This window comes from Capricornis sumatraensis, chromosome 8 (assembly GCF_032405125.1).
Source record: "Capricornis sumatraensis isolate serow.1 chromosome 8, serow.2, whole genome shotgun sequence".
Lineage (NCBI taxonomy): Eukaryota > Metazoa > Chordata > Mammalia > Artiodactyla > Bovidae > Capricornis > Capricornis sumatraensis.
In genome coordinates this window covers 11,124,050-11,150,482 of record NC_091076.1, presented here as the reverse complement: position 1 = coordinate 11,150,482, position 26,433 = coordinate 11,124,050, and the positions used below count along the sequence as shown (strand labels likewise).

The 26,433-nt window shown below is 45.7% G+C and overlaps 1 protein-coding gene across 1 annotated transcript; it reads right to left on the bottom strand.

Moving 5' to 3' along the window:
- Position 1: 1 nt before the first annotated feature.
- On the bottom strand, positions 2 to 26,319 carry DDB1 (damage specific DNA binding protein 1). Its single transcript, XM_068978953.1, has 27 exons — positions 26,172 to 26,319; positions 24,821 to 24,969; positions 23,649 to 23,765; positions 23,083 to 23,304; positions 20,906 to 21,020; positions 19,897 to 19,994; positions 19,041 to 19,199; positions 18,359 to 18,442; positions 17,673 to 17,789; positions 16,970 to 17,072; positions 14,293 to 14,368; positions 14,096 to 14,204; positions 11,291 to 11,469; positions 11,031 to 11,194; positions 10,818 to 10,925; positions 10,454 to 10,661; positions 9,584 to 9,679; positions 9,367 to 9,478; positions 8,285 to 8,408; positions 7,803 to 7,967; positions 7,003 to 7,097; positions 3,509 to 3,679; positions 3,099 to 3,208; positions 2,672 to 2,841; positions 2,388 to 2,490; positions 1,087 to 1,210; positions 2 to 493 (listed from the first exon to the last, which is right to left on the bottom strand). Exons 1-27 carry the CDS (start codon positions 26,230 to 26,232, stop codon positions 410 to 412), a joined length of 3,423 nt encoding a protein of 1,140 aa, XP_068835054.1. The 5' UTR covers positions 26,233 to 26,319; the 3' UTR covers positions 2 to 409.
- Positions 26,320 to 26,433: the final 114 nt, after the last annotated feature.

Here is a 26,433-nt window from a genome sequence, read left to right as displayed (position 1 = left end):
AAAAAGATAGTGAGGACAATGCATGAGTGTGGGAGACACACACACACACACACACACACACATACACACACACACACACACAGAGCTTCCTTTCAGCCAAAGAGCTGCAAAACTGCTCCCTGGAAGGAGGACAATTGGCTGCACCAATCCAGGCTTGGTGGCCCAAGGTGATGGCTGGAATCATGTGAGACTGGTAAAAATCCAGGGAGAAAATATTTCACCATCAGCCCTTGCCCAGGTCTCCAGTGAACTGGTTTTCGTTCTACGAAATCCCCATTTCCACTCAGGTAGGCTGTGGCTTCTGGGGCTTAGGGACAGGCTTCCCATAGCCGAGAGACAGTGGCAGGGAGGAGGAGAGCAGGAGGGCAAAGCCTTCAGAGAGGGTCTGGGAAGGGATCCCTGCCCTTGGCTAATGGATCCGAGTTAACTCCTCCACCACCTTGATCAGGTCATCCGCAGTGGCCTCTCGCTTCATCCCGCTGCCATCGTCATACTGCAACGAGGAAAGGGGAGGAGGGGGGGCCGTGAGGGCTGAGAGCGGGCTCTCCCTCCCTGGGGAAGGGGACGCCCACAACGGTACCCTGCGCCACACTGCCGTGGCAGGAGCGAGGACTCATCACCAGAAGCCCATGCTTCTCCTTGGGGGTCCAGGTGAGCATGGTCTGCTGACAGCAAAGCTGCCCAGAGGCTGCCACCCAGTATATACATCCACCTCCATCCGGCTGTTTGCCAGAGGCACCACCTCCAGTGGGCAATACCCCAAACTCCAGCACCATGGAAACTCCTCTTCTCTGCAGGATCCTGTCCCTGCCCCTTTCCTAAGGATGTGCCAGGGATCCCAGACATGCCCGAAGGTGCCCTCATTGCTAAAGTTACAGTGCTTGGTGCCTGGTGGGGGAACCCACGAGCCTCAGCCTTATCTCCTTGCCCTTGGACACTACCTTTCCATGTGGGTAGAAGAAAACTTTAAAAAGAGCTCTTGGCACTTGGGAACCAAGGGAGGGGAGGCCTCCTGGTGTGCCTTGCCCTGCAATGGACTTGAGTCACTGGCCCCAGGGCTGCACCCTGCACAGTGGCACAGCTCACCTGTAGGTTTGCCACAACTTCCTGCATCTTGGGCCGGCTGATATCCAGGAAACTCTCAATCAAGTCACCATCGATGAAGCCAGTGGCTGGTTCTGTCTTTCGTTCAGTATGAAAGGATCTCCAAGTGGACAGGTGAGTTAAGGAATGTGCTGATCACTGGGAAATAATAAATACCCTCTCCGAAGTCATCCCTACCTCTGTGCACAAGACCACAGTCTGAAGCAATTATCAGGAGAACAGAAAACAGGTTCAACTAAATATCACAGCTGTTTGGACAGTTTTGCAATTTCAAAGACCTATAAACCGTTACCTAATCCAATGATCCTCTCAACTGGAATAATTGTCAAAATAACATTTTAAAAATTACAGGGATTTCCCCTGCAGCCCAATGGTTAAGAGTCTGGGCTTTCAATGCCGAGGGCATGAGTTTCTTTAATCCCTGGTCACAGAACTAAGATGCTGCAAGCCACACAGCAAGACCAAAAACAATTAAAAAATTAAAATTTTAAAAACAGAATACACATGATTCTTAGTTCAGAGCATGGACATGTAGAGATTTTTTTTTTTTAACAAGTGCTCCACGCAAACTGGATGCTTGCCTAGGAAGAACCACTCTTTAAGCCTGGCCTTCACAGATTAATAAACTGAGGCTCAGTGAAACAAGAGATGTGCCTAAAGTCCTGCGGGTTAGCAAAACAACAAGTCAGCCTCCCTCCTCCCTCCTTGGCGAGAGCTGGTTCATCCTGCCTTACAACAGACTTCTCAGCAGAATCCCCTCCAGAGCCCGAGGGCTCCTCGTCCCTCTCCCATAATAAACAAACTTCCAATAGTACTTGGATCCTCACTGTCCAGGGGGCTGACCCTTGGGCTTCTGGAATTTACAGCTTCTTTGCTTTTCCCCTCCTTTTCCATTTAGCCTCTCTAGCGAAGGTCCTCAAACACCGCTGCCCCAAACAAGATCTCTGAAAGGATGTTCTAAGTTGTGATCTAAACTTAGGTCTGACATGCAACGCCAGAAGGTCAGAAGCAGACACAGTGCATGAACATCAACATACATTTTCAAGATGAACCAATAAAACTGGGAGATAAGTGCATGGGGGTTCATTATACTCACACGATTCTCTCCAATATCGTGTGCTTGAAATTTTCCATGAGAAGTTTTTACGTAGCCTGTTCCCCACTGGAATCTAGTCAAGACATTTTCTAGAGGGACAAACTTCCAGAGGCTGCTCACGGTAATGTGCACTCTGCCTGGGCCAGGGCATGTTTTTGAGTAAGGGGGGCACCTCTGGGAAGGATATAAGGAGTGCTCAATCTTGCCCACACTTTTGATGACTTTATTGAGTCGATTCTGCATGTCCAACAAGAGGTTGTACCAGCTCTCTGACAATGAAGTCACCAGGCCTAAGGAAGCAAAGGGAATCAAAAGCTACAGGGCGCTCCAGAGCCCACAGCGAGCACTGCCTGCCAAGGGGAGCCCAGGGAGGAGGACAGACGAGCCGGCCACGGACTCTCGAAACCCTGCCCTCCCCTGGCCCTGGGAAGGAGGGCTGCATGGGAGCACCCCCCTCGGGGCCACCCTTACCAATCATGCCATTGACTGTGCCGAAGAGCACCGAGCCCTGCGTGGGCGTGGAAGTCTCGCCCAGGTTCTGCATAACCAGAGAGCCATGGCAAAAGACGTTGACGAACTCGCCCAAGTGGAAGAGCCCAACCTCCTGGAGGTGTTGCCGCTCCTCGTCCGTGGTGGCAGCGCTGCAAGGGGTGCAAGACACTCACAACCCAGGCCTCCTGTCCCCCCTAGACGGGACCCCAAGGACCGCGTGCAATGATGGACAGACTCCCTGGTGGGCCCACCCAGGCCACAGAGGAGCCGGCCTGAAGAGGCTCATCCATCTCTGCAGCCTGATTCTCTCACAGATACCGTCTACCCCTGTGAAGAGGCACATGCGAGCCTGTGAGGGCCCTGTGTCCTCACCTACCACAGGCCACTCCCACAGCTGGCCACTCACCTATCCTTCTGACACACAAACAAGTTAAAGGCATTTTCAGCCCCCAGGAAATTGTCATCATCCAAGATTTCCACAGCACTCATCCAGTTGGGGTTAAAGTCTCGAGCAATCTTAAAAAAGACAAAATACAAGAGGGGAAATACAATCAGCAGTTTGCACGCAAGCCAGTGCTGGGACTCGGCCAAGTGCCTGCCCTGCCTATGTTTAACAACCACCCCTCTAGAGAGAGTCTCCCCTTTGCCTGGCCAACACCGTCCTGAAACAGGGCCTACTCACAGTTCAAGTTGGGGGTCTCTAAAAAGACTGAACAGATGCACAATTTGTGCTCCAGGGATGAGGTTTCCGCCCACACTGGGCTTCATCACCCCTGACCGCCAGCTTAAGCAAGCCGACTGCCCACACCCCCCTACCTCTTCGAAGTTGCCCTCCATGGGCTTGTAGGCCAGCAGCAGCACCGAGCGCATCAGGTCGCCCACCAGGATGAAGTCGCCCTTGGTCTTCAGGTAGAGCGCCATGATGTTGTTGTAGTGGTTGCACTCGGTGCGCAGCTCCTTCTCCGTCGTCCACTCATAAAGCCGCACCTGGGGGGGCGGGGTGTGAGGGTGGGCAGCGCGTTTCTCTCAGCCCCAGGGGCCTTCCATCTGCTGCACCACTTACCCAAGTGCAGTGTGGGGTGTGAAATGGTTTGCTGCGGAACTTGCATGAGCATTTGTAATTATTATATATTCATGAAAGATGAAAACAGAGTGAGCACATGAAACAATACTACAAAGTCTTCCTTTATATTAAAAAGTCAGGATAAAGAAAAATACTAAGTAAATAGTAATGCAAGTAACACTACAGAAATGACAAGAGATGGTTTTGTGACTTAAGTCTGGTAACTGTCTACAGAAATATCTCTAGAAAGAGAAGATCCATTTCCAATTTCCTGATCAGAAAGAAGATCACCTCCCACCAAACTGCCCTTTCTGAACCCTTCTCAAAACACATACATCCCTGGCACCTTTTGATGTACATCCAATGAGCAAAGAAAATAGAACAGAAAAGTCCAACAGAAACTTACTCTAAAGAACTGGAGTCTCTGGCCACCCCTCTACCCAAAGGGGAAAAAATACCTCTTTTCACTGCAGTGTTTCTTCAGTTATAACCATATCTCCAAAAGAAACAAGATGCTTTACGATCAACAGACAGATGAACAGATACTCGGCATGGCCCAGTCCCAGCAGATCCTTCAGGGTCAAGGCAGCCCCACCCAAACCTCTGCACATACAGACACTCCTGGGAAGAATATATTAAGCCATGATTTCTCAAGATGTGTCCAAAGAACCCTAGCTCCACAGGTGTGCACTCCAAGGCTCACTCGTAATAATCAATGGCTACCACACCTCCTGTTCTGGGTCAAGTGAGCCCAGAACACCACAGATTAGGATAAGCCAAGTTGGACTGGGCTTCCAGACTTCCAAGAGTGGGGTGAAGAAGCGGCAAATGCAAGTAAACATTCTGAGTCTCATGAGCCCTTTCAGCAAATTATGAAACCTAATTGTGGGAACCCCTAACTTAGGAGCAAGTCAGACAGAAGTGTGAGGAACACTACTTGGGCTGGGGTTTGCATAAAGACAGTCTTGTGGGACCAAGCCCTTGAACCTATGACAGCTGACTCCAACTCTGGGCAGCTAAAATCAGAATTCAAGTAAATTACAGGACCCCCAGTTGGAAAACTGATTGTCGTAGGGATAAAAACTCCTCACACATGTTGTCAGAAATGTTGTGAGCAAAGATAGAGTTTTCCCTTACTCTCCAAACCTGCCCCACTCACAATCTTCCTCCATCAGTACAGAGCAACACTATCTCTGCTACTCAGGCCAAAACTCTTGACCCTTTATTCCCTTCTCACGACTCATCTTCAAGCCCTCAATACTAACATCTGTGGAATCTGACTACCCTTCAGCTCCTCGGTCAGCACATGCTCCCAGCACCGTCCACTGCTCTCTGGGTCATCACCAGAGCCTCTGAGCTGACCTCACTGCTCCTACCCCTGGTCTTCTACCACCCTCTCCGAGATGTGCAGTGAGCTTTTCAAAATGTAACTGCAGGGACTTCGCTGGCGGTCCAGTGGTTAAGAACCCACTTTCCATATAGCAGAAACCAACACAATATTGTAAAGCAATTATCCTTCAATTAAAAATAAATAAATTTAAAAAGGAAAAGAATCCACCTTCCAATGCAGGGGACATGAGTTCAATCCCTGGTTGGGGAACTGAGATCCCACATGCCATAGGGCAACGAAACCCCCCCCCACACCACAACTAGAAAGCCCGCGCCTACAACAAAAACCCTGTGTGCCACAACTAAGACTGGACACGGCCTAATAAGTAAACCAGCATCTTTTTATATATATATTTATATATATATATATACATATTATACATACTTATATAAAAAAATTACAGTCATGTCATGCATTTGCTCAAACCCTCTGGAGGTTCCCATCCCCTCAGAGTAAAACCCAAAGTCCTTACAAACCTAAAGCACACAGCCTATCTGGTTCCGCACGTGCTACCTCCCGGCTGCCTCTCCGACCTATCTCCCAGCACCCAGCACTGCCTTCCCACACTGGGTGCAGGCCGGCCATGGACTCCTGTCACTTGTCTTCTTCCAGATCAATGCATGGCTGGCTCCCTCCTTTCCCTTAGACATCTGCCCAAAAGCCACTGTGCAAACCCTCCTGAGCATATGACAAAACAGCACCACCTCCCTGCTTGCGCTGGTACCCTGTCAGCTTCTTGTCCTGTTTTTATTTTTCACAAGGTACTTCTCATCATACATACACATATATATTCTATTTGCTCACAGGCCCCAGGAGGCTAGCTCTTTGTCCAGTTCATCTACTGCTACATCCCAACTACCAAAACAGTGCTTAGTATACTTCAAGTGCTCAGTTAGTACTTCTGAATGAACGTCAAGTTAAAGTACTTAAGGGGACATCCCTGCTGGTCTAGTGGTTAAGGCTCTGTGCTTTCACTGCAGAGGGTGCAGGTTAGATACCTGGTCTAGGAATTAAGATCTCACGTGCCGCAAAGCACAGCCAAAAAATAAATAAAGCTGCTTTTTCTTTGGGAAAAAAAAAAAAGAAGTATTTAAGCAATGATTTTCTACTCTTGATCTTCTCAGAATCTTTCATATGCTACAAGGCACTGAGAAGCTTCTAAGCAGAAGATACAGGATACAGCAAGTCCCAAATTTGTTTGACCGTGTATAGTGTACTACTTTTGTGTTTTTTTGGCAAGGGAGGAGGTGAAGTCATGCCAGAAGAAAAGTGGAGAATTTCACAGGCCTAGTATTTCAGGGGTTTACTCAGGATGAATGCAGTTTGGCCCATTCTGTCCCACACAGATGAAATATTGTCAGGCCATGACACATTTTGAGTGCAGGGACGACAGTTCTTACCCTCTTCTCAATTCCCACAGAACAATACGTACAGGGCTTCACAGAACCAAACCTGGTATCTGGTCCAACCCCAGCTCCCCATATTCCCAGCGCCATCCTCCGTGCTCGCTACTCTGCTACCCTTAAAATCAGGACACACACGCAGTTCAGAAAATGCACGGGACCCAGGCTCTGTGGACGGAGGCGTGAGGCCTGAGGCCGAGGCCAGAGGGAGAAAATGCACGGGACCCAGGCTCTGTGGACGGAGGCCTGAGGCCTGAGGCCGAGGCCAGAGGGAGAAAATGCAAGGAAACCAGGCTCTGTGGACAGAGGTGTGAGGCCAGAGGGAGAAAATGCAAGGAAACCAGGCTCTGTGGACGGAGGCATGAGGCCTGAGGCCGAGGCCAGAGGGAGAAAATGCACAGGGACCCAGGACAGAGGCTTGAGGCCTGAGGCTGAGGCCAGAAGGAGGGCTCACCGTGCTGTTGATGCTGGCTAACAGCTTCCCGTTAAACTCTACCATGGAGTACACGGCCCCCTTCACCTCCTTTTCAGCCACAGTCTGTAGTTTTCCTGGGGGAAAAAAGATACCCTTCAGTCTCCTTCATGAGCCCACACTTTAATCAGAAGAATCTTGTACTTCCCTTCCCCCCACCCCCAGCTCTAATTCCTGCCCCTCCAAACCCCTCATTTCAAAGCAGAGAATATAGAATCCATATATGCTGGGGTTAATTACCTCTAGAAGTGTGGGCCCCCACATAACATGCAGCGATTCCAGACAGCGCTCAGATTCTGCCTCCCACCTGGGACTCCAGATCTCCCCTCAAGATGGAGACCAGACTCTACCTCAGCCATCTAACCTGAGGTTTGGGGGCTGACAGCTAGTCTTCAGAGCCATCATGGGTAGGGAGATGAGAAGATGCAGAAACGAGCACCAAGTGCTGACGCTGGGAAGAGGGCCTAAGAGCAGCTGAGTGGAGTACACTCCACAGAGTCCTACCAGAAATCCTAACTCTCATTCTGGTCGCCCCTCCCGTTCTCTTCCTTTCAAAGAGTGAAAAAGGAAGAAAAAAAGGGCAGATTTTATTTGTGCCGCTGCTCACATACTCCAAAACTCATTCAGACCATCAAGAGCTTAAGAGAGAAACATCTTGAATCTTGTGTCACTGCAATTACCCCAAGTTCTTCTGCATAACTAAGGCTGAAACCTAAAACTGTCTGTCTGCTTCCTTTCCCAGTTTTTAAATTTCTCAAAAGCCAGAGACTGTGTCCACTTACCATCTGAATACTGAAAGACCACAATACGACCCTGCTTGGGCTCTGCCTCTTCTGGGTACACCATGGCCGTGCCCACAATGAAGTACGTGTTGGGGTCTTTGCCCAACTTGCAGGAGACCAGGCTGAGGGCATACTCATTCTGCAGAAACTGGTGGGCATGAAGCACTAGAAGAAGAACAGTAGAGAGGTGACTGACTGACGACCCCACGCATGTGTGCTTCTGCACTTCTCTGAGTCCACAGCTCAGCTTGGAGCACAGTACAGAAGGCATCTGCCTCCTGCTATTCCTATCTCCTCGCCAGCCTATTCTGACGTGAGGAGGCCCAGTACTCTGAACTCACAGCCAACTCTGAGGTCCCACCCTTTCTTCTCCTCCTAGGATAGTCTGCCAGTGTCTATCAAATTCTGGAATACAGCAGAGCCCAGAAGAGCCTAGCTTAGGGAGGACGTAGGTACACATGATAGAAAGAGCTCATTTGCACCTTCAAAGGTGTGCTGGTCAATGATAAGGAGGTTATGCACCTCCACCTCTTCTCCAAAGGAGGTCTCGTGAGGGGCTGTGCTGCTGGAGAACAGCTTGCTGGAGCTGACGCTGCTGGACAGGGCCTGGGAACAGAGAGAACACACATCACCCCTCTCAAAAGAACGGGTGCTGGGACAGCAGTGTGAGCATCAGACAGGATCAGAGAACAGAGGCAGAGTTTGAACGAGAAAAACTTGAGGCTGGCCGCCTGCAGAGCCCAAGTGCAAAGGGCTTCAGAGAGGACACAGGGACTGAGGCTAAGGATCCAAACTCCATATGGAATTGACACAGCAGTCCAAAACACTGCCAGAATCTAAGGGCATTTAAGAGCACTAAAACAGTGATGCTAAGTCAATCAAGAAAGCTAACAAGAAACCCAGGCGACCTAATAAAGTGACAGGCTTCCACCTCTCTCAATGGGAACGGCAGGAAACCACTGCGAATAAAAACGAATACATAAAGACCTACTCTGGATTAAGGGAAGAAGTCAGACCATGGATGTCTGCAAGCAAGAAAGGCAAAGAATACATGGAATAAAACGACCAGCTAACATCTCCACCGGGTCTGTGATGTACGGCTCTAGACGGTTCATTATCATTTCGCAGATGAGAAAACTGAAGCTGCCCAAGGTGACACAGCGAGCCACAACCCCGCAGCCAGTTCTGTCAGACTCCAAGTCCCACGCTCTTACCTACGGCACGACGCTGCTACCCATACCCGACACCAAGTGCCCAAAATGATAATGAGAGGAGAGGAATTATTCATCAGGCAAGGGCACCAGGTAGGAACATCACCGAAGCCACACTTATTCAAAGTTCTTCTCAAGCCTCTACCAAGGCGGCCAAATCCAGCTCCCTGCCTATTTTTTTAAGATTTTACTGGAGCCCAGCTACGCCCACCTGTTGTCTACAGACACCTTTGTAAGGGCCGAGGCAAGTAGCTGTGACTGTGACCTGCAAAGTCTAAAGTATCTACTATCCGACCCTTTCCGAACAGTCTGCCGCTGCTCTCACACCACTGTTCTTCATCCGCTGCCCTCACCTGGGTGCTGGCGCTGGGCCTCAGAGCAGTTGTACCCCCACTCGTGTCCTGGACTTCGATGCGGCTGGAAAGGACCCCAAAGCACTGGGACACCTCTTGGTAGCAGATCTTCCTACAGAACAAGCATGGAACAACAGGGCCCCTCAGGAAAAGGCTGAAGCGCTGCACGCCCACCCCAGGGCCCCCTCCCCCGCAGCTCCCCTGCCCTGCCCCTCACCTGGGAGATTCATACAGGGGAACCGTCCGAATGTGCAACTTCTGGATCTCATCGATGGTGCCAATCGTGAGGGTGCTGTTGTTGGCCAGTGCCAGGCTGGAAAGAAGGTTCTGGGTTTAGACTGAGTACACCCAAGGAAGAAAAGGATTCTATGAGGCAACTCCATAAGAGGAAGAAAAACAAGGCAGAATTACACTAGTTTACTACAGGGCAGTGATTCTCAACTACAGCGCTCTGTTAAAACACACCTGAAGATCAGCCCCACCTCTCCAGATTTTATTTAATTGGTCTGGTTGGGCCTAGGCTGAGATTTTTACAGCTATCTGTTTAACACTAACGTGTAGCATTTGGATATAGAACAGTGATTCTCGAACTATCAAACCACGCTGGCATCAAAACGACCTGGGGGGCTTGTGAAGCTAAGACTGCTGGCCCTGCCCCTGGAGCTTGATTTGGTGGGTCCATGGGCGAGGTGTGAGAATGTACACTTCTAAAAGAGAGTTCCCATGTAGTGCCACGGCTGCTGTGAGAGAGCCACTTTGAGAATCCCTGCTCCAGGGGAACGCATAATGAATCTCTGCCACAGGGACTCTGAAACTTGGCCAGTCACTTGAATTGCCTAAGAGGTTTTCTAAAAATACAGATTCAGATCTGGGCCCCAACCCTAGATCTGCCAAAGCAAACTCTAAGAAAGATTCAAAACCCATTCAGCACATTTAAAAGGCTTACGAGGTATTTCTGCTGCAGGTCTGCAAATCTCTGTTCTACACATCCCATCTCAGCCAGGCTTTGTCACTGCAGAAGGCTGGAGGGGAAGGGTCATGATGCCTTCCGTCCTGGCTCTCACTGAAGAAAGAAAAAGAGGCTCACCTGTCAGGATAGCCATCTGAATTGAGGGGACACATGTAGTTCACTTCCTTGAGGTTGACATTGGAGAAGACCAATTTGTGGTTGCTGCTGTAGATGACAGTAGGGCGGTCGGAGCAAGCAAAGACGTTGGTGGTTGAAAGAGAACGGAAAGTTCTCAATACCGTGGGCTGGGTGCCCAGAGTCACCTTCTTACGGTCGCTCAACAGGCCTACAGAAAGAACAGCATCAGGAGAAAAACAGAAACAAAACAGGACAAACAGCTGGACTGTCAAGGTTCGAAAGCTGCACCCTGAAGCTAAGCACTCTGCCAACTCCAAAACCCTGGATTCTCCAAAGCGCCCCTCACCTGACGCGCTAGTCTCACCTGTCTCGATGTTGAGCCCAAAGTAGAAGAGTGCTCCGTCTCCCAAGGCACAGAGGAGGTAGTGGCTGCTCTCAAAGGTGGTCATCAGGATGGAACGGGGAATGATCTCTGTGAGAAAGACGTACATTGAGCTCTTGTTCCAAATCCTGATTCTGATCCTAACTCAGGCCTTTAAAAGAAACACCCTCCTCCCCACCAAAAAAAGAAACACACCTCCACCCAGCATCTCTTTGTGCAGTAGCTCGAAAGAGGGCAGCTTCGCAATTCGGGCTGAGATGTCTGTCCAGAGGCCGATGGCACAAAGAGGGGACATTCCATTGCTGTCTCCTAGAGGGGTAATGTCCAAGCAGGCCACTTCGTGTTCCATCTCTGTGTGGCTAAACAGAAAAGAATATGGCAGAGAAAGGACTCCAGGAATCAAAGAAGTCCCAGAGAAGAGGGGAGGCAGAAAGAGCAGAGACAGAAACACACACCTGATCTGCCGGAGCTCCTGAGGATGGATCTGCAGGTAGTAGAGGGCCCTCCCCACGGCGACTACTACCTGGCTGCTGTTGCAGGAGGCCACGCTGATATTCTTGCCCTGAGGCTCCTTCCACTCACTGACAAGTGCTTTGGGCTCTTGAGAGACCAGCCTCACAGATGCTGAAGTGATCTAGAGAAAAAAGAGCCATGTCTCCAAGCCCCTGCAGGGATCTGCACAGAGGTGAGAAGGTGGTAAATGCTGCCCTCATGGAACCCTAAGAATAAGGTATGAAGTCCTTCTCTGCTATATAGATAGATTTTTCCAAGTTCCGCAATGACTGATTACATGAAGATGTCATTTTAAACTGAAGCCTTGAAGAAGACTGGCTTCAAGCAGCTTACAGCTCATATACCTACAGCCCGAAAAAGAGAAGGCATTTCCTGTTTCACTCTGATTAAGGCTTGGGTATCACAAATGGCACCCTATGGAAAGGTATCAATGGAGTAGGACCCTGTTTTTCTCAACCCCAAAATCAGATCTCTAAAATACCCAATTTCTGGGAATTCCCTGGTGGTCCAGTGGTTAGGAGTCTGCATTTTCACTGCCGAGGGCACACATTCAATCCCTGGTCAAGGAACTAACATCCTGCAACCTGTGTAGCACGGCCAAAAGAATCTAAAATATCCAAGTTCTTTACTATGCATGAACCATTAAAATCACATAAAATTCTTCAGTAAATATCAATATATCTTATTTATCAAAATTGAGTTTCTACTTAAAGAAAGACCTTTAGAATTATAAACACTATGGGAGATGCAGAAAAATACCACAAGCTATTACTGATACTAATGAACTACAATGGGATTACATAATACTTCCTGGAGTTATTAAGTCTTTCCATTTGGTAAAGAAACCCATCATTAGTAATAAGTGAGCTGGCATAAAATAGGAAATCAGCTTTTGAAGGGTCTGGTCCAGCACAAATTACAAAACCCGTGCAGCAGCGTAATTTTGAAAATTTAAAAAAAAAAAAAAAAAGAGGAATGTCCTTGAATAACAAGATATGTGAGCTGGGGCCAGAATTCAGGTCCCAGTTAGAAAACACTGACAAAGCACTGAGTCAGTATCTGGGCACTTCCCACACTTGTTCAACAAAGTGACAGACCTTCCCTCTGGTTTTTAACTAAACCCACCACTGCCTGTTGGCTAAAAGGAAGACCAAGCGAATAAAACGATGGAGACAGTTCAGTAATCCTTAGGCCCTCAAGTGCTATAGCCACGACAGGCAAATACTGCCTCTGCTCAGTGTGGAGAGCAGCTCCCGAGGTGAGGAGGGTGTGCAAAAACCAAGAGCATCACGGTCACTCCCAACTTAAGCCTGCCAGGTCCTGAGAGGTGCACAGAAATCAGGCTCTCATGGCTAACAAGTACAAAGGGCTGTATGATCCTCATTATCACAGAAAAAGTTAAAATAAGTATCTGAACAGAGTTAGAACTCTAGTTATAAGTAGTACACTGGAAGTGCTATCAAAAGTCACATAGGGATGGTAGCATATGACTAATCTTTTTCTTCTTTGTGCTTCTCAGTATTTTCCAAATAAGTATATATTACTATTAAAATGAGTGGGAAAATGTGTCTCAGATGACAGGATATAATTAGTGCTAAAACAATATCGCCCTGCCCCCCCAAGTATATATATATATTTATATATATGTATGTATACACAATGATCCCATCCATAATAGAAAATGTAAATAAATATGACATAAATGTAATATGTAATAAATGTAAATAAGTACAACATACAGCCATCCCTCAGTACCTGCAGGGGACTGGTTCCAGAATCTCCAGTCAATATCAAATCCATAGATGTTCAAGTCCCTCATATAAAATGGAACAGTATTTGCTTATAACCTGCTCACATCCTTAAGTGCACTGTAAATCATCTCTAGATTATCTATAACACCTAATACAATGTAGTGTTAGTTGCTCAGTCGTGCCCGAGTCTTTGTGACCCCACGGACTGCAGCCCACCAGGCCCTTCTGTCCATGAGATTTTCCAGGCAAGGATACTGGAGTGGGTTGCCATTTCCTTCTCCAGGGGCTCTTCCCAACCCAGGGATCGAATCCAGGTCTCCTGCACTACAGGCAGATTCTTTACCGACTGAGCTACAAGGGAAGCTACAATATAATATACAATGTAAATACTGTAAATAACTGTGAATACAATGTAAATGATATGTAAACAGTGGCTGGTGCAAAGCAAATTCAAGTTTTGCTTTTTGAACTTTCTGATGTTTTTTTCCCCCAATTTTTTATTTTTTTGGCTGCACCGAGTGGCTTGCAGGATCTCAGTCCGCTGACCAGGAATTGAAGTCCAAGTATCGAGTCCTAGCCACTGGACCTCCAGGGAATTCCCACCCCAAATACTTCTCATCGTGGTTGGTTGAGTCCATGTATGCAAAACCCACAGATAAAAAGGGCCGACTGTACATACATTTGCAAAAGAAAATTAAAACTAAAAGGAGTAACTCCAAAGTTAAAAAAAAAGTTACACTGCTCTCAGTAATGGGTGATTGCTGCTGCCACTGCCAAGTCACTTCAGTCGTGTCTGACTCTGTGCGACCCCACAGACGGTAGCCCACCAGGCTCCCCTGTCCTTGGGATTCTCTAGGTAATTTCCATTTTTTTCCAGGCCTTTTTACATTACTTTTAGAGACATAAAAATTGACTTTTAAAACCCAATGGTGTTCTGTACTACACTCCAGGTCAAAGTGATGCATAAATGGGGCCTGCTCTTTCCTCAGTTACTACCTGGATAAGTTGTTGATGAGCCACGTTGCCACAGAAGAAAGTCTGCTGATCGTCCACAAAACCCATCAGTTCGGTTTCTTCCACTTCCTCTCCATTTAACATGAGAACTCTGCAGCAGAAGGGAAGGCTGGGGTTAGCTGGACCAGCTGCCCCACCTTGCAATCTTTACATGGATGCTTGGAGCTGACTCGTCTTACCTTGTCTGGCCCACAAAAGAGAGCACCAAAGTGTCATCGGTCTCCCGGTTGGGATCAGACCTCAGTGGCCACAGGCCTGGAACACAGATCAAAGATTAAGAGGCACAGCATGGACCAACACTCGGCTCCACATGGTCTAAGGAAGGAGCAGCCTAACCCCACAGAAAGAGCAAGAAACTCGGAGTCAGTCCTAAGATGAAATACCCACTCTGTTCCTCCCTGGCTTCAAGACACTGAAGAAGTTTGGTATTTTTTAAACTGTTTGAGCTTAATATTTCAAAGCTTTTCATCTGGGAGCTAGGTTGGAAGGAGAGGTATAGGGGTGAGACTATATTGATTTTGGATGGGATAATTCATTTCTACAACTCAAGTCAAAATTTATTTTTTAAATATTTAATACAGAAGTCTCACTCCTATACTTCTACTAGCCCCCAAATAAGTAAACAATAATAATTTATCCCTCCAATTCTTTTCAATAGATAAATGCTGTATTGCAAGCCAACACAGTAGCCTCTCACAAAGTGTCTACACACTTTTTTTCATCTAATATATGTCTGAGTCCTTATCAGAACCAAACAGTTCCTTGTTTTTGATCTCTGCACAGTATTTTATTTTATGGATGTACTAGTTTACTAGCAAGTTCCCAATGATGGATGCTTTTTCAGTATTCTGCCATAATATACAATACCACAATGAATAACCTTATATTTATGTCATCTTATACATATGAAAGTCTATGGGTCAGATGCCCAGAACTGGGCTTGAAGGGTAAATCAGCTGTAATTTCAATAGACACTGCCAATGAGCACGCCCATTCCTCCCAGCCTCACCAACACAGACATTGTCACATTTGGATTTTGGCATCTGGTTAAAGAATAGTATCACTATTTTGTTTTGATTTGCACTTATTATAAGCTGGCTTGTTATCTGTCCATTCATGTACCCTGTCAATTTGGGGGCAAGAAGTTTGGTGGTCTTTCTAGAAATTTTTTATCAATTAGATAGATTAGGCCTTTGTGTATAAGATGAACTACAAATGTTTTCATCTAACTGACCATTTCTTCTAACTCCACTTATAGTGTTTTGTTTCTGCCAAGCAGAGTATTTTATGTTTATGTTGTTGAATTTATCAGTCTCCTTTTGGCTTCTGTACTTTTGACTCAGAGTTTAAAAGACTTTCCCCACTGCAATATTAGAAAGGAAATCACCAACTTTTTCTTCTAGCTTTTGCATGGCTTCATTTTTTCACATTAAGTCTTTGATCTATTTAGATTCTACACATTGTGCAGTGTGTACCCAAACTTATCTTTTTTCAAATGACTCTAGTTATCCCAATACTGTTCATTCAAAAGAATCATCCTAAGCTTACTGAGTTGAGATACCACCCCTATCCTACACTAAAGCCCCATATACAATTGTGTCTATTTCTGGACATTTGAGTTTGCTCATGGGACTCCTGCCTATTTGTGCACCAAAACCACACTTTTAATTTTTAAGGTTTAACAGTCCTTTTAATATCTGGTAGGACTAGACCCACCTCATTGTTCTTTTTTAAGTTTTTCCTACCTTTCCTTGCATCTTCTGCTTCACATTTGGACTTTGACTTGTCCAGGTCAAAGAAAAAAAAACTGATATTTTTTTATTGAAATATATTTTAATATAAATATCAAAGAGAGAAAAAGCTTTTATAGTATTAATTTATAAGACCTTACCATGTCTTTTTTATTTGATCAATCTATCCTTTCAATCCTTTTAAGAGTATTTCAAAGTTTTCCTTAAATAAATTTTGCACAATTCTTGTTAAACTTATTCTGTGGTATTTTATCTTTTTAATGCTATTGTAAATTGCCTCTTTCCCTCTACTACACCTTCTAACTGACTGTGTTTTTACATGAAAGCTATTGATTTCAGTACATTAATTTTATATCCTACCTTAATGAGTTCTTACTGTCTCTAGCTATTCAATTAATTCTCTTGAGTTTTGTAGTTTTATGATCTCTTCCTAGTTCATATCTTTTTTTAATCTGTTCTCATCTTATTTTTTTATATTCTAAATTATTTTTTTAAGTTGTGTTGTATATACTACTTTGAATTAATTTTTGCCTTATCAGCCAATCTGATCATCCACTTCTCATAATAGGTGATTTCAGCCTGTTTACATTTACTGATAGTAGATATCTATCAGTTACTCATACAGATGTTCGACATTGAGTTCTATCATATTATTTTAGGTTATGTCTACTGTTTGTATATTAAAAAACTCTTTCGCTATGTAGTCTGTCTTTGATCTTTTTGATCATTAGAGTTCTCCTGGAATTTAGGAAGATTTGTACTTCTGTTCTAGAAGTTACCTTTGATATGTACCTCGTTCTATGACATTCTCAGTCTCCTCTTTCTTTAGGGATTCTATCAGTTCCCTTATATAAACAACATTAAATTTTCCACTAAATTGCCCATTCCTCTACTCCATTATCCAATTTTGGTCAATATCTTTTTTTTTTAAGTTTACTTTGAAACCTTTAAATACATTTAACCTTCCACTGCTTATCTGGCATTAAAACTTTCTTTTTCTCTTCATTTGATTTGCATTCCTCTAGCTCCCAAGCGTCTTCATGACATGTAATGAGGCCAAAGTCACTCAAATAAGATCTGCATCCTATGTCCACCGAAAGGCTACCTTTGATGCCTGGCAAGTCAATGCTGGCATGCTCGTGGATTCCAATTCCGTTCCGGATGATTCGCAAGGAACCTTCCTTGAATGCCCCAGAGCAAGTGACCAGCTGCAAGTAGAGAGAAGGTTTCTAAATAACCCCCTCCAGAGATGGGGCAACTAGACTGATGCTCAGAAAGTAAACAAGGTGTACCTAAATCCAAGCACCCTCTGCTGGGGAGCTAGGTTTGAGGATGCAGAATTAGCAGAGGGTAACCTCCAAAGTGTCTCAAATTTATCAAGCAGATAGGGCGCCCTAGTCCAAGAAGCAAAAGGGTCCTACCACTGCTCCCAGCAAACTTGTTTCCTTCCTGGGATCCTAGTTTACTAGAAAGTACACAGGATCTGGGGGCAGACACACTTGCCCTTTAATAGTTACATGACATTGGACAAGTTGTTTAATCCTTCACAGCCTTAAGTTTCCTCACTTCTGAAATAGCCAAGAATCCATATCTAAAAGGGTGCTGGGGTGATCAGAGATAATGTATGTAAAGTGCCTGGCAGACCAAGATAGGCACTCAATAAGTGGCAGTAATTCTTACATTTTTGGAATTAGTGAGTGAGGCTCTCAAAACTTATCTGCAGTGCACATTCCCCATTCAAGCTAAGCAGACCCAGGACACAGTTTGAGTGGCCATACCAACTATCCCTTTCCAGGATGACCCCTTACCTGTCCCTGCCCCTGCCTCTCCAGGTCCACAACACACATGTCCACAATGGGTCCTAAATTGGTAAAGGTTTCCATGGCCACTACGTAGGAGCCTTGTTCATTGCTGTCAACATTGAGCTAAAAAAGAAAGAACAACTTTAGTCTTAGAACACTCCAGATGCACCCTAGAGAGATAGTTATCATCCAAAAGAAACTCAGCCCTACTAGGTCTGCCTTTCCTGTGCCCTACTGGATGCTTCCAGAAGGGCAATGCTGACTAAGGGACATGGGCATCCTATGGGTGACCTACTAACCAGCCAGGAATTTCTAATCTGGCATCCCATGGATGGATTTCAGAGGAATAGTTTGGAAATTAATGTAAAATGTTTGCATGCATTTTCTACAGAGAAGGCTGAAATTCTCATATTCTAGAGGGGATAAAGTATATTAGACTATGATCTATTTGAAGGCAGAAGCTGGGTCTGGTTCACCATTGTATCCACAAAACCTAACACACTGCTGAATGAACATTTAGGACAAAAAGCTCATCAAGGTAGGATGCTACATCAATCAAGCAAAATGGTGTATAATAGGGATATGGATGAACTGAAGAAACTCTGAGTGGCACCAAACACAGGGGGAAAACTTGATGAAAAAGCAGTGAAGACTGCAAAATAGAAGCCAGAAAGAAGAAAATGTCTTCTCACCTTCACAAGCTGGGAATCACCAAGGCGAGAACCGACAAACACAACACCATTGTCAAGGTACGTCAAGCACTCGGCAATAGAGGTCTAAAAGAAAATCAGTAGCATGAAAGACACCAGAAAGTACTTCACAAGGGAGCCAGACACCATCCTATCCATCTCTCAGACCTGTGCCTAGAGAAACAACAACTGCAGCCATGGTCCCCAAAATAAATCTCCATTTCAAATCCCCAGGTAACATGCAATGAACGTTTCTAAATCCCTTAAGTTTGTGATTCTTCCTTTATCGCATCCCTATAGTCAGAAACATATGTAATTTGTCTTGCAGGTGCCTGATCTAAATGACCATTTTAATCCCAACAGCTCCAAATAGCTAGAGACCTCTAAAATTCACTGAGTTGTTCTTAACAGTGCGATTTTGGAATGTCCTCCCATAAATGAGTATCAGCCTTAGATTAACCTTTAATTCTATAGTGTATCTTTCTGTTTCTCTTTTTACTTGAGCTAGCACCCCACTGCTTGTGAGATTCTCTAGAATCTACTCATTCCAAAACTAACTCCCACAGCAGGACTGAGCATTTGTTATTCGGTGTCAACTCATGTAATTCCCAGCTGCAGTTTGGGACTACACATCTGGGGTCACCAGGCACCTAGCAGAATGTAAAAGAGTTGGGACAAGGCCCACCTCCCCAAGGAGTTCCACACGGAGATCCTTGAGGGTGACAGTGCCATCCATCTGTTCCTCCTTTTCCAAAAGCAGCATGAAGAGCCGTCCTTCCATGTCTCCCAGCAGATAGCGAGAGCCATTGGGGTCCACTCGATTGTGACACACAATTGTGCTTTGCTGCCAAGAGGGAAGACACAGTTATTAGATATAAAGCATCTTCCACACCAGACAGTAAACTCTAGCAGACCATTCCATTTACCAAATCCAGTCACTTCATGAGCAAGGAATCCACTCAAGTCACATAGGTGACCAAAAACAGGGACGTTTGATGTTTGAGGACAACGTTCTAAGGAGCTCAATATACTTTAACTGTTTACTCACATATTATTCTACTGGAAAACAAATATACAGAAGAGGAAACGGCTGTAAGTATTCCCTGGACTACGCTACCAGATTTTGTTATTTAGCCTCAGAAGATAAAAAAGCATGTAAGGCTTCATTTTTATGACTCAATATTTTAAGGTGAATTTTTTTATGACTAATGTTTTAAGTCTATATGTATTTTTCACTTTATTATTTTACATGCTTTGTGCTCTTAAGACTTTAACATTCAATAAAATTACCCGAATTTCTCCTTTCTTCAGATTACACCAGTGAATAGAAAGGATAATCTGAACTTTATTCTCTCTCCCTTAGTTAGCAAGCAAGCTCTTTGTTAGCAAAACCAAGCCAATCTCTCTTTGTACTCCCAGTGACCGACACAGTCTCATATACACAGTGAATAACCTGACGGTTATGAATCCCCTTCTGATCAATGAGGGGGGAAGGAGGGAGAGACAAACAGAAGGAAAAAAAGGAAAGGAATGCTGCTCACCTTAATGATGGGAGGGGCAATCGCCAGGTATTTGTCACCATTGTGATACGTGATGGACTCCTGTCCAATGATGATGGCGCCTCCAAAGGGCTCAGGGACTGCAGGAGAGAGGGCCGCATTAGAATGCTGAGCACCCAGACCCTGCCAAACCCTGAGGCAACTTAGGCACTGAGCCAGTTATCTCTGAGGCGAACTGGAAGATAATCATTATTTTAGACATCAAAGTCCAGGGAACACGATAACCTTTTTCTGAGATTCCTGTCTTAGAAATTGTAAGCTGCCCACTCTGTACTCCTGATAAATATTTTTACTGCCACTCTTTTGAAGTTCACATGGCCTGAAGGGTGGGGAAGTCTTCCCAGTGTTCTTCCATATGCATTCTGCCCCTTTCTCTTCTAAACGTCTGATCCAAAAGTTTTTACTTTTCCCCTTGTTCCTTAGCTGAACTTGCCCCATTATCAGGGTTACCATACAGAAGAACCAATTTGCACTTAAGACTTTTAAAATTTCTCTACTGGGTAAAACACACAACAATGTTGAGGAAGGATATAGGATAAACAGCAAAGAGACCTGGACTTCAGCCCAGGCTTTGCCAGTGAGGTACAGGCACAGGCAAGTCCCTCGGCCCTGTTTCCTCGTCTGGGAAATAAAGGAACCAGATAAGATAAGCATTATTGCCTCTTTTGGATTTTAAAAATGTCTGCCAACAATAAAATGAGACTATTTTCCCTTTGCCACTTGGCAAATCAATCTCATTGTTTTAGTTAAACCCACCACTGCAAAGAAAGGAAAACTATACTTTGAGGGAAAAAAGTGAAAAACAAGACAATCTTGAAGATGGAAATGCAAAAAGCAAAGAGAAGCACATTTACAGAGAGGAGACATAAGGGAGGGGTGAACAATGCGTGTGCTCAGCAGCACTGGAGCACGGAAATAAAGGGGCAGAGAAGGTGGGGAAGGAACAACAGAGAACTGGGGCAGGGCCTATTTCCTACGTCCCCCAACAAACCTGCAATCACCATGGAAGCTTCAGCTTCTACGTTTTCCTGTTTCCAAGGGCCCTTATTGAACTCCTTCTCTCGGAGAGACACCTCATAGGTTTTTACATGCCGCCCCTGAGGGTCCTAGGTGGGGAAAGGTAGAATCATTAGACCCTAGGAAGGGTGAACCCTGGGCTGGAGAAGGGTCCTGAAAGGGACAGCACTGGACGCTCCTGTCACACCAGCCTCCCCATCCTTATCCATGAGCGTGCTGACAGCCACCAGCTGGGCTTGGGACAGTCTGGGGAGACTGCGACTGAGGCCAACTGTTTCTAACAACGAAACCAACAAAGAGATTTAAAAAATAGAAAAATGAACATGTCACACCGTACTAACCACTATAGAAATATAATGTGCATATACGTACATGTGTGTGTATTTGTGTGTGTGTATCTCCTCTATTCCTTACCTTCAAGGAACTTACAAAATAGCTAAAGAGGAAAAACAAACACATTGAGAAGTGAAATGCATTTACAAATTTTAAAACTTTGTTTGACACACTCTCAGACGCAGACTGACGGGGCGGCAGCAGAAAACAGAGCAAGCAGCCCCTCTAACGCTGGTCGCAGCTTCCGACCCTGCGTCACCAACACCACCGTCCCCTCCTTTTTCTGAGCCGTGACTCACTTCAGACCTGGAACCATCGAAGTCACCTTTAAGAGACTAAAGGAGCTGGCCTGGGGCCAGGGGAGAGCGGCCGCATCAAAGGCCGGGGCCGGCTCTGGGAAGTTATGAGAGGAATCCGACAGTGTGTTTCAAGGCAGGGACCACATCTCAATCACGGTTATAGCTCCTGACGCACTGTGCATGACTACCTTTCACATGGTATTTTCCTTTTTCTGTTATCTTTTTAATTTTGGCCATGCCGCGGGGCTTGAAGGATCTCAGTTCCCAGATCAGGGACTGAACCCAGGCCACGACAGTCAAAGTGCTAAATCCTAACCACTGGACCACCAGGGAACTCCCTCACGTGGTAGTTTTCAAACTAACTTTTGAGCACAAAACAGGAGGAAAAAAATAATTTATAGCTGATGAGGATTTTCCCAGCAATGATTAGGAGTAAGACTCAACGTCACCATATGTTCAAGATGGGGTTTGGATTTGGGTCTCCATTTCCCACGTATGGAAATGAAGGTCATTCACAACTGGCAGCCCTGAGCCTGCCCAGAGTCAGTCCTGAATAACCAACATCAATGTCTTAATGACTGGATATTTACAAAACTGAAGAAGGGAGAGAAATCCTAAGTTTTTATTTCAGCTCTGATATTTAATGTATTATAAACAAGATTAAACAAAATCTCCAAAGCTGGTTTCAACCTATTCAAATGAACTATATACCAACCAGGATCAAAGCTGTAGCACTCAGGTGACACTAAGAAATACACAAAACTACATCAGTATTTCCAATACTTAACACAGCTTTCAAAGTGTTTACATGCCCACACACAGTTCTTAAGACTTGGACTAAGCTTCCTTCCAACATTTATTCAAGCACATGCTACTGAAATAACCTCATGCTGTATGGCCCTTTGTTAAAAGGCTGAGATTTTACCAAGATACAAGCATGTTAGTCTGGTGCTCCGCCACCCTGCCCCCCCCCCCACCCCCTCAAGAGATCTGGCCCAGAGAACAGCTGCCCAGGATCAGCTCTACAAAAGTTTTAGGCACAGACTAAAATAGAAGTCAAGAGCCAGCAGTCACCAGAAAGTTGTATGCTGATCAAAGTGTACTTCTTCTTGGAAGACACATAAAGCATCCCCAAGACATTTTCTCACTGCGTGTAAAGGCAATTTCCAGATCATTTCTCTACAGCTAAATTTTAATAATCCCCTAGCATGCCAGTAAGTGACAAAGTATAAACTGGGTCACCCTACACAATCTCCCAGGCGCACAACCAGAGTGTAATCTCAGGATTAAAGCCTGCTACAAGCCCCTGACTGTTTCCTGCCTCCACAATAAGTACTACTGTTCTCAAGGTGCAACCAAAACCTAACACATACTAATTGCATCATTCAAAACATTTCAGGACAAATACATTAAACACTTCTGCCCATTCTACCATGAAATCCAGACATTCTGATAAACAAAAATGAACCCGCCACTGTGCCAAACCACGCTGCTGCTCCCTCTCCTCCTGCTCCAATACCTGGTAGACAAAGCAGATGGTAGGTGCTTGGCAACCATATAAGAACTTGACGTCGATAACATGCAACTCCTCCAGGCGGATGTTAAAGGCCTTGAGCTCTTTATTGTCCCGGTCTAGTGGAATAACCTTGAACAGACCATCATAGAGTCGCAGGCCAATCATTCGGCACTCGGGGTCAATGATGCCAATAATGCCCGTCTCTGAGGGGCGGCCAATTCGGTCCTGAGAAATAAAACTGGGGTTAGAGAAGAACCTCAACACCTAGGGTAACAGAGAACGCTGGGTACCACCTTCCCAGGACGACTTTAGCAGGAGTGGTAGTAAAATGAGTGCCATCTTTTTGACATGCCAAGCAGCCCAAATGTCAGTGTGGGCTTTTTTGCAATACACTGAATCTCAATGAAGTATTATTACCTACCTTATCCCTTGGATTCTGAGTAAAAAAAGTGTTTTCTCCTTGTTTCTCTAACCACACAGAGAGAGCTGCCACAGCACGTCAATTTCCTTCACCAAATCATGACAACCCTACCTGGAAAACTCTCATCAGCCTGCAGCAGCCACCTCACCTGCACATTGCCATGAGCTCGAGTTATGATGTCAATGCTCTCGCCACTCTGCTTATACTCCAAGATGCAGGCATTGTACTTAGCTGTCAGGATAAACAGCAGGTCCTTGCTCTCCCCCTGGAAACCAACATCATACTATCAAAATAGATTTCTTTTGAAAACAGGAGTACCTATCTAGACTTTCATCATTCCCTAAGCATATGAAATTCTTCAAGAATTTTCTTTTCTCCCTGAAAAAACTCCACGGTGAGCATGTATGTTAATAAACAACATGAGTTACACACACCCTAAGGGTGTGTACAAAAGGTCAAAACTGAAGCTGGTAAACATTTAGTCCACTTTCAAGATTCTGTATCTCTGCTCTACAAACAATGTATTCATCTAGTTCCATGTCAGCTAATCTCAGTCATTCCATTCAAATTCTGAAAGATGACTGTAACGCCTCCTCTAATCCCTCCCAAGTACTTGGAAAAAAGGAAAAAACTGTGAACAAGGGAAGCTCAAATGCATCTACCAAGTCTTTCTTACTTATTAATATAGACCCCACAAACTGAGTTTTTGTTCAAAGGGTTAGAATTTAAATTTTGAACCCACTGCTTTCTTATCAGATTCAATAAACACATAATGAAGCAACATGGTGGCTATTTTGAAGAAAGCAGCTGGGTTATAATAATGATAATAATTCGATGGTAACTGGCGACAGTGAATGCTCATTATGTGCTAGGTGCTATTCATCTTCACAATAACCCAGAAGACTGGATACTGTTATCCCCAACTTGCAGATGCAGAAATAAGGCTCTGACAGGTTAGGTGACACCCAAAGTTAGATTTAATAAGGAATAAAGTGTACTGCCCTAACTCCAGAGCCTACTCTCTGAATCACTATGATGGCCCACAGGATGGTGACCCACATTTCAAACTGCTTTCATATCCTCTCCTAAAGAAGTCAACTTGATAAAATAAATTTTTTCCCCAGTGAATTTCTCCTTCTATCTCTTGAAACTTATTAAATAAGAATATAAACTAAAATCTGCCATTCAAAAAGAGAAAAGTTTCTCTCCTAGGCCTTATTGCACCCATCCTAAACGAGCAATGACATAAAACAACATAAACTCAACTACAACCAATAGTTCTCCCCTTGTTGCTGGGCCCAACCAACCCAGAGCACTTACCTTGGGCCTGAAAAGCTCCATGACAGCAATCTTCCCATACATGCCCACCTCTTTAACGGGCCGAAGCCCCTCAGCAGTGACCACATAGATCTCTAATCTCGTATTTTTGGCAATCAACAGGTTCAAGTCTTCCGCTGAAGTAAAGTGTCCTGCAAGAACAGATCCTCTAATTTTTGAAGCCAAAGCACTAAGTAATCCTACCACTTCTACTTAAAACCTCCTGAATTCTCATTTACTTCACATATTTCTCTGGCTCCCTCCATTCTCTCCCTTCTCAACAAATCCTCAAAGAGTGTCACTCCATACGTTCAAGAAAGCTACTTTCTTCATCAGAGTAAAAAAAGCTAGCCTGGGCCTAACAGCAGCATGTCCTTCAACTGACAATGACTGTGAAAACCCTTCAGATGGCTCTGTGCCCTCGAATTTCACTTTTCCCATTGCAGCGGCCGACTCATCCTCTAATTAACAAGAGATGCTGGAGAAAGTGTTCCTCTCTTGTCAGTTCCTTAGTTGGATTTTCGCAAAACCTTTACCAAACAGACCAGATCAAACGAAGAGAATTCTCAGAGCTTCACCTTAAAACATTGCTTTGTTTGTCCCGCCTGCCCTCCCAGCAATCTACCAAAACCCCCTCCACACTTCTTCACCGCCTCCAACTCTCCAAACAGTAGTTTTCTTTTGGAATCATGACTAGAATTTATATAAAAATACAAGCTTGAGAGCTTCCTATTGTTGAAAATTTGGTTCGAGATGATTATTCCAGGGTTCTGGACATCTGTGTCCTTAACAATTCTTGCACAAACAAACAAGGCAAGCCCAGCACTGGGCTGGGCCATTCTAAACCCTCTTCCCCAGAAGCTTCTTCTTGTAAACAACAGCCTCAGGCAAAGCGGACTCCTCTCTTTCGCCTAAGTGCGGACACTCTTCACATCCCTGCACCTCCCAGGCTCTTCCACTTGAAAATTCGTGCCCCCAAATCGCCATCACCACCGCCCTTTCGCGAGGCCAATCTCGCGGCTCAAGCAACACCGCACAATCAACTCATACCCCACTCTCTGTCCCACTGGGCCCGTCCCTGTCCTCGAGGCCAAGTGACCTCCGAGAACGAAAGTGGACCCTCAAAAGCAGCTTTGACTCCCCTAAAGGCGCTTACTCCCCTAAAAGGAGTGTGTTTAGACAGCTTCTTTGAAGTCGGGGACTGTGGGAGGTCCTTCCGCAGCCAGCGCCTTTCATTCCCCGGGCCCGGTCCTGGCCGCGGGCTTGGTGGCCACCCGGGGGCCGCGGGCTTCCCTAGGCCTCGGTTGCCCCCAGCTCCCTCCCTCGCAGGGGTCTTCTGCCCTGGCAGCCTCACCGGTCACGCAGCCGTTCACGGCGGTGGGCTTCTGTGCCGTTACCACGTAGTTGTACGACATGTCGAGGCCTGGGGCAGCCCACTGGGACTCAAGCGCAACGATAGAGGGATAGACACGAGCGAAAAGACGGATCCCCCACCCGCACGGCGAACTCCACTGCCGCTGTCTCCGCCCCAGAGACACGTTGCAGGCCAGAGCGACCGGGGCGCGGGGCATCACGGGACGGCCTCACCTGGCCTCTTGGAGGACTCAAGGCGCCAG

Excerpts from the sequence above, each read along its gene's own strand:
- DDB1 (XM_068978953.1), bottom strand. The coding sequence starts at position 26,232 with ATGTCGTACAACTACGTGGTAACGGCACAGAAGCCCACCGCCGTGAAC. Across the intron at positions 21,021-23,082 it reads CCATCTGCTTTGTCTACCAG|GACCCTCAGGGGCGGCATGT; the intron begins GTATTGGAGCAG and ends TTCCCCACCTAG. Across the intron at positions 9,680-10,453 it reads TCAGATGGCTATCCTGACAG|CCTGGCACTGGCCAACAACA; the intron begins GTGAGCCTCTTT and ends CCTTCTTTCCAG.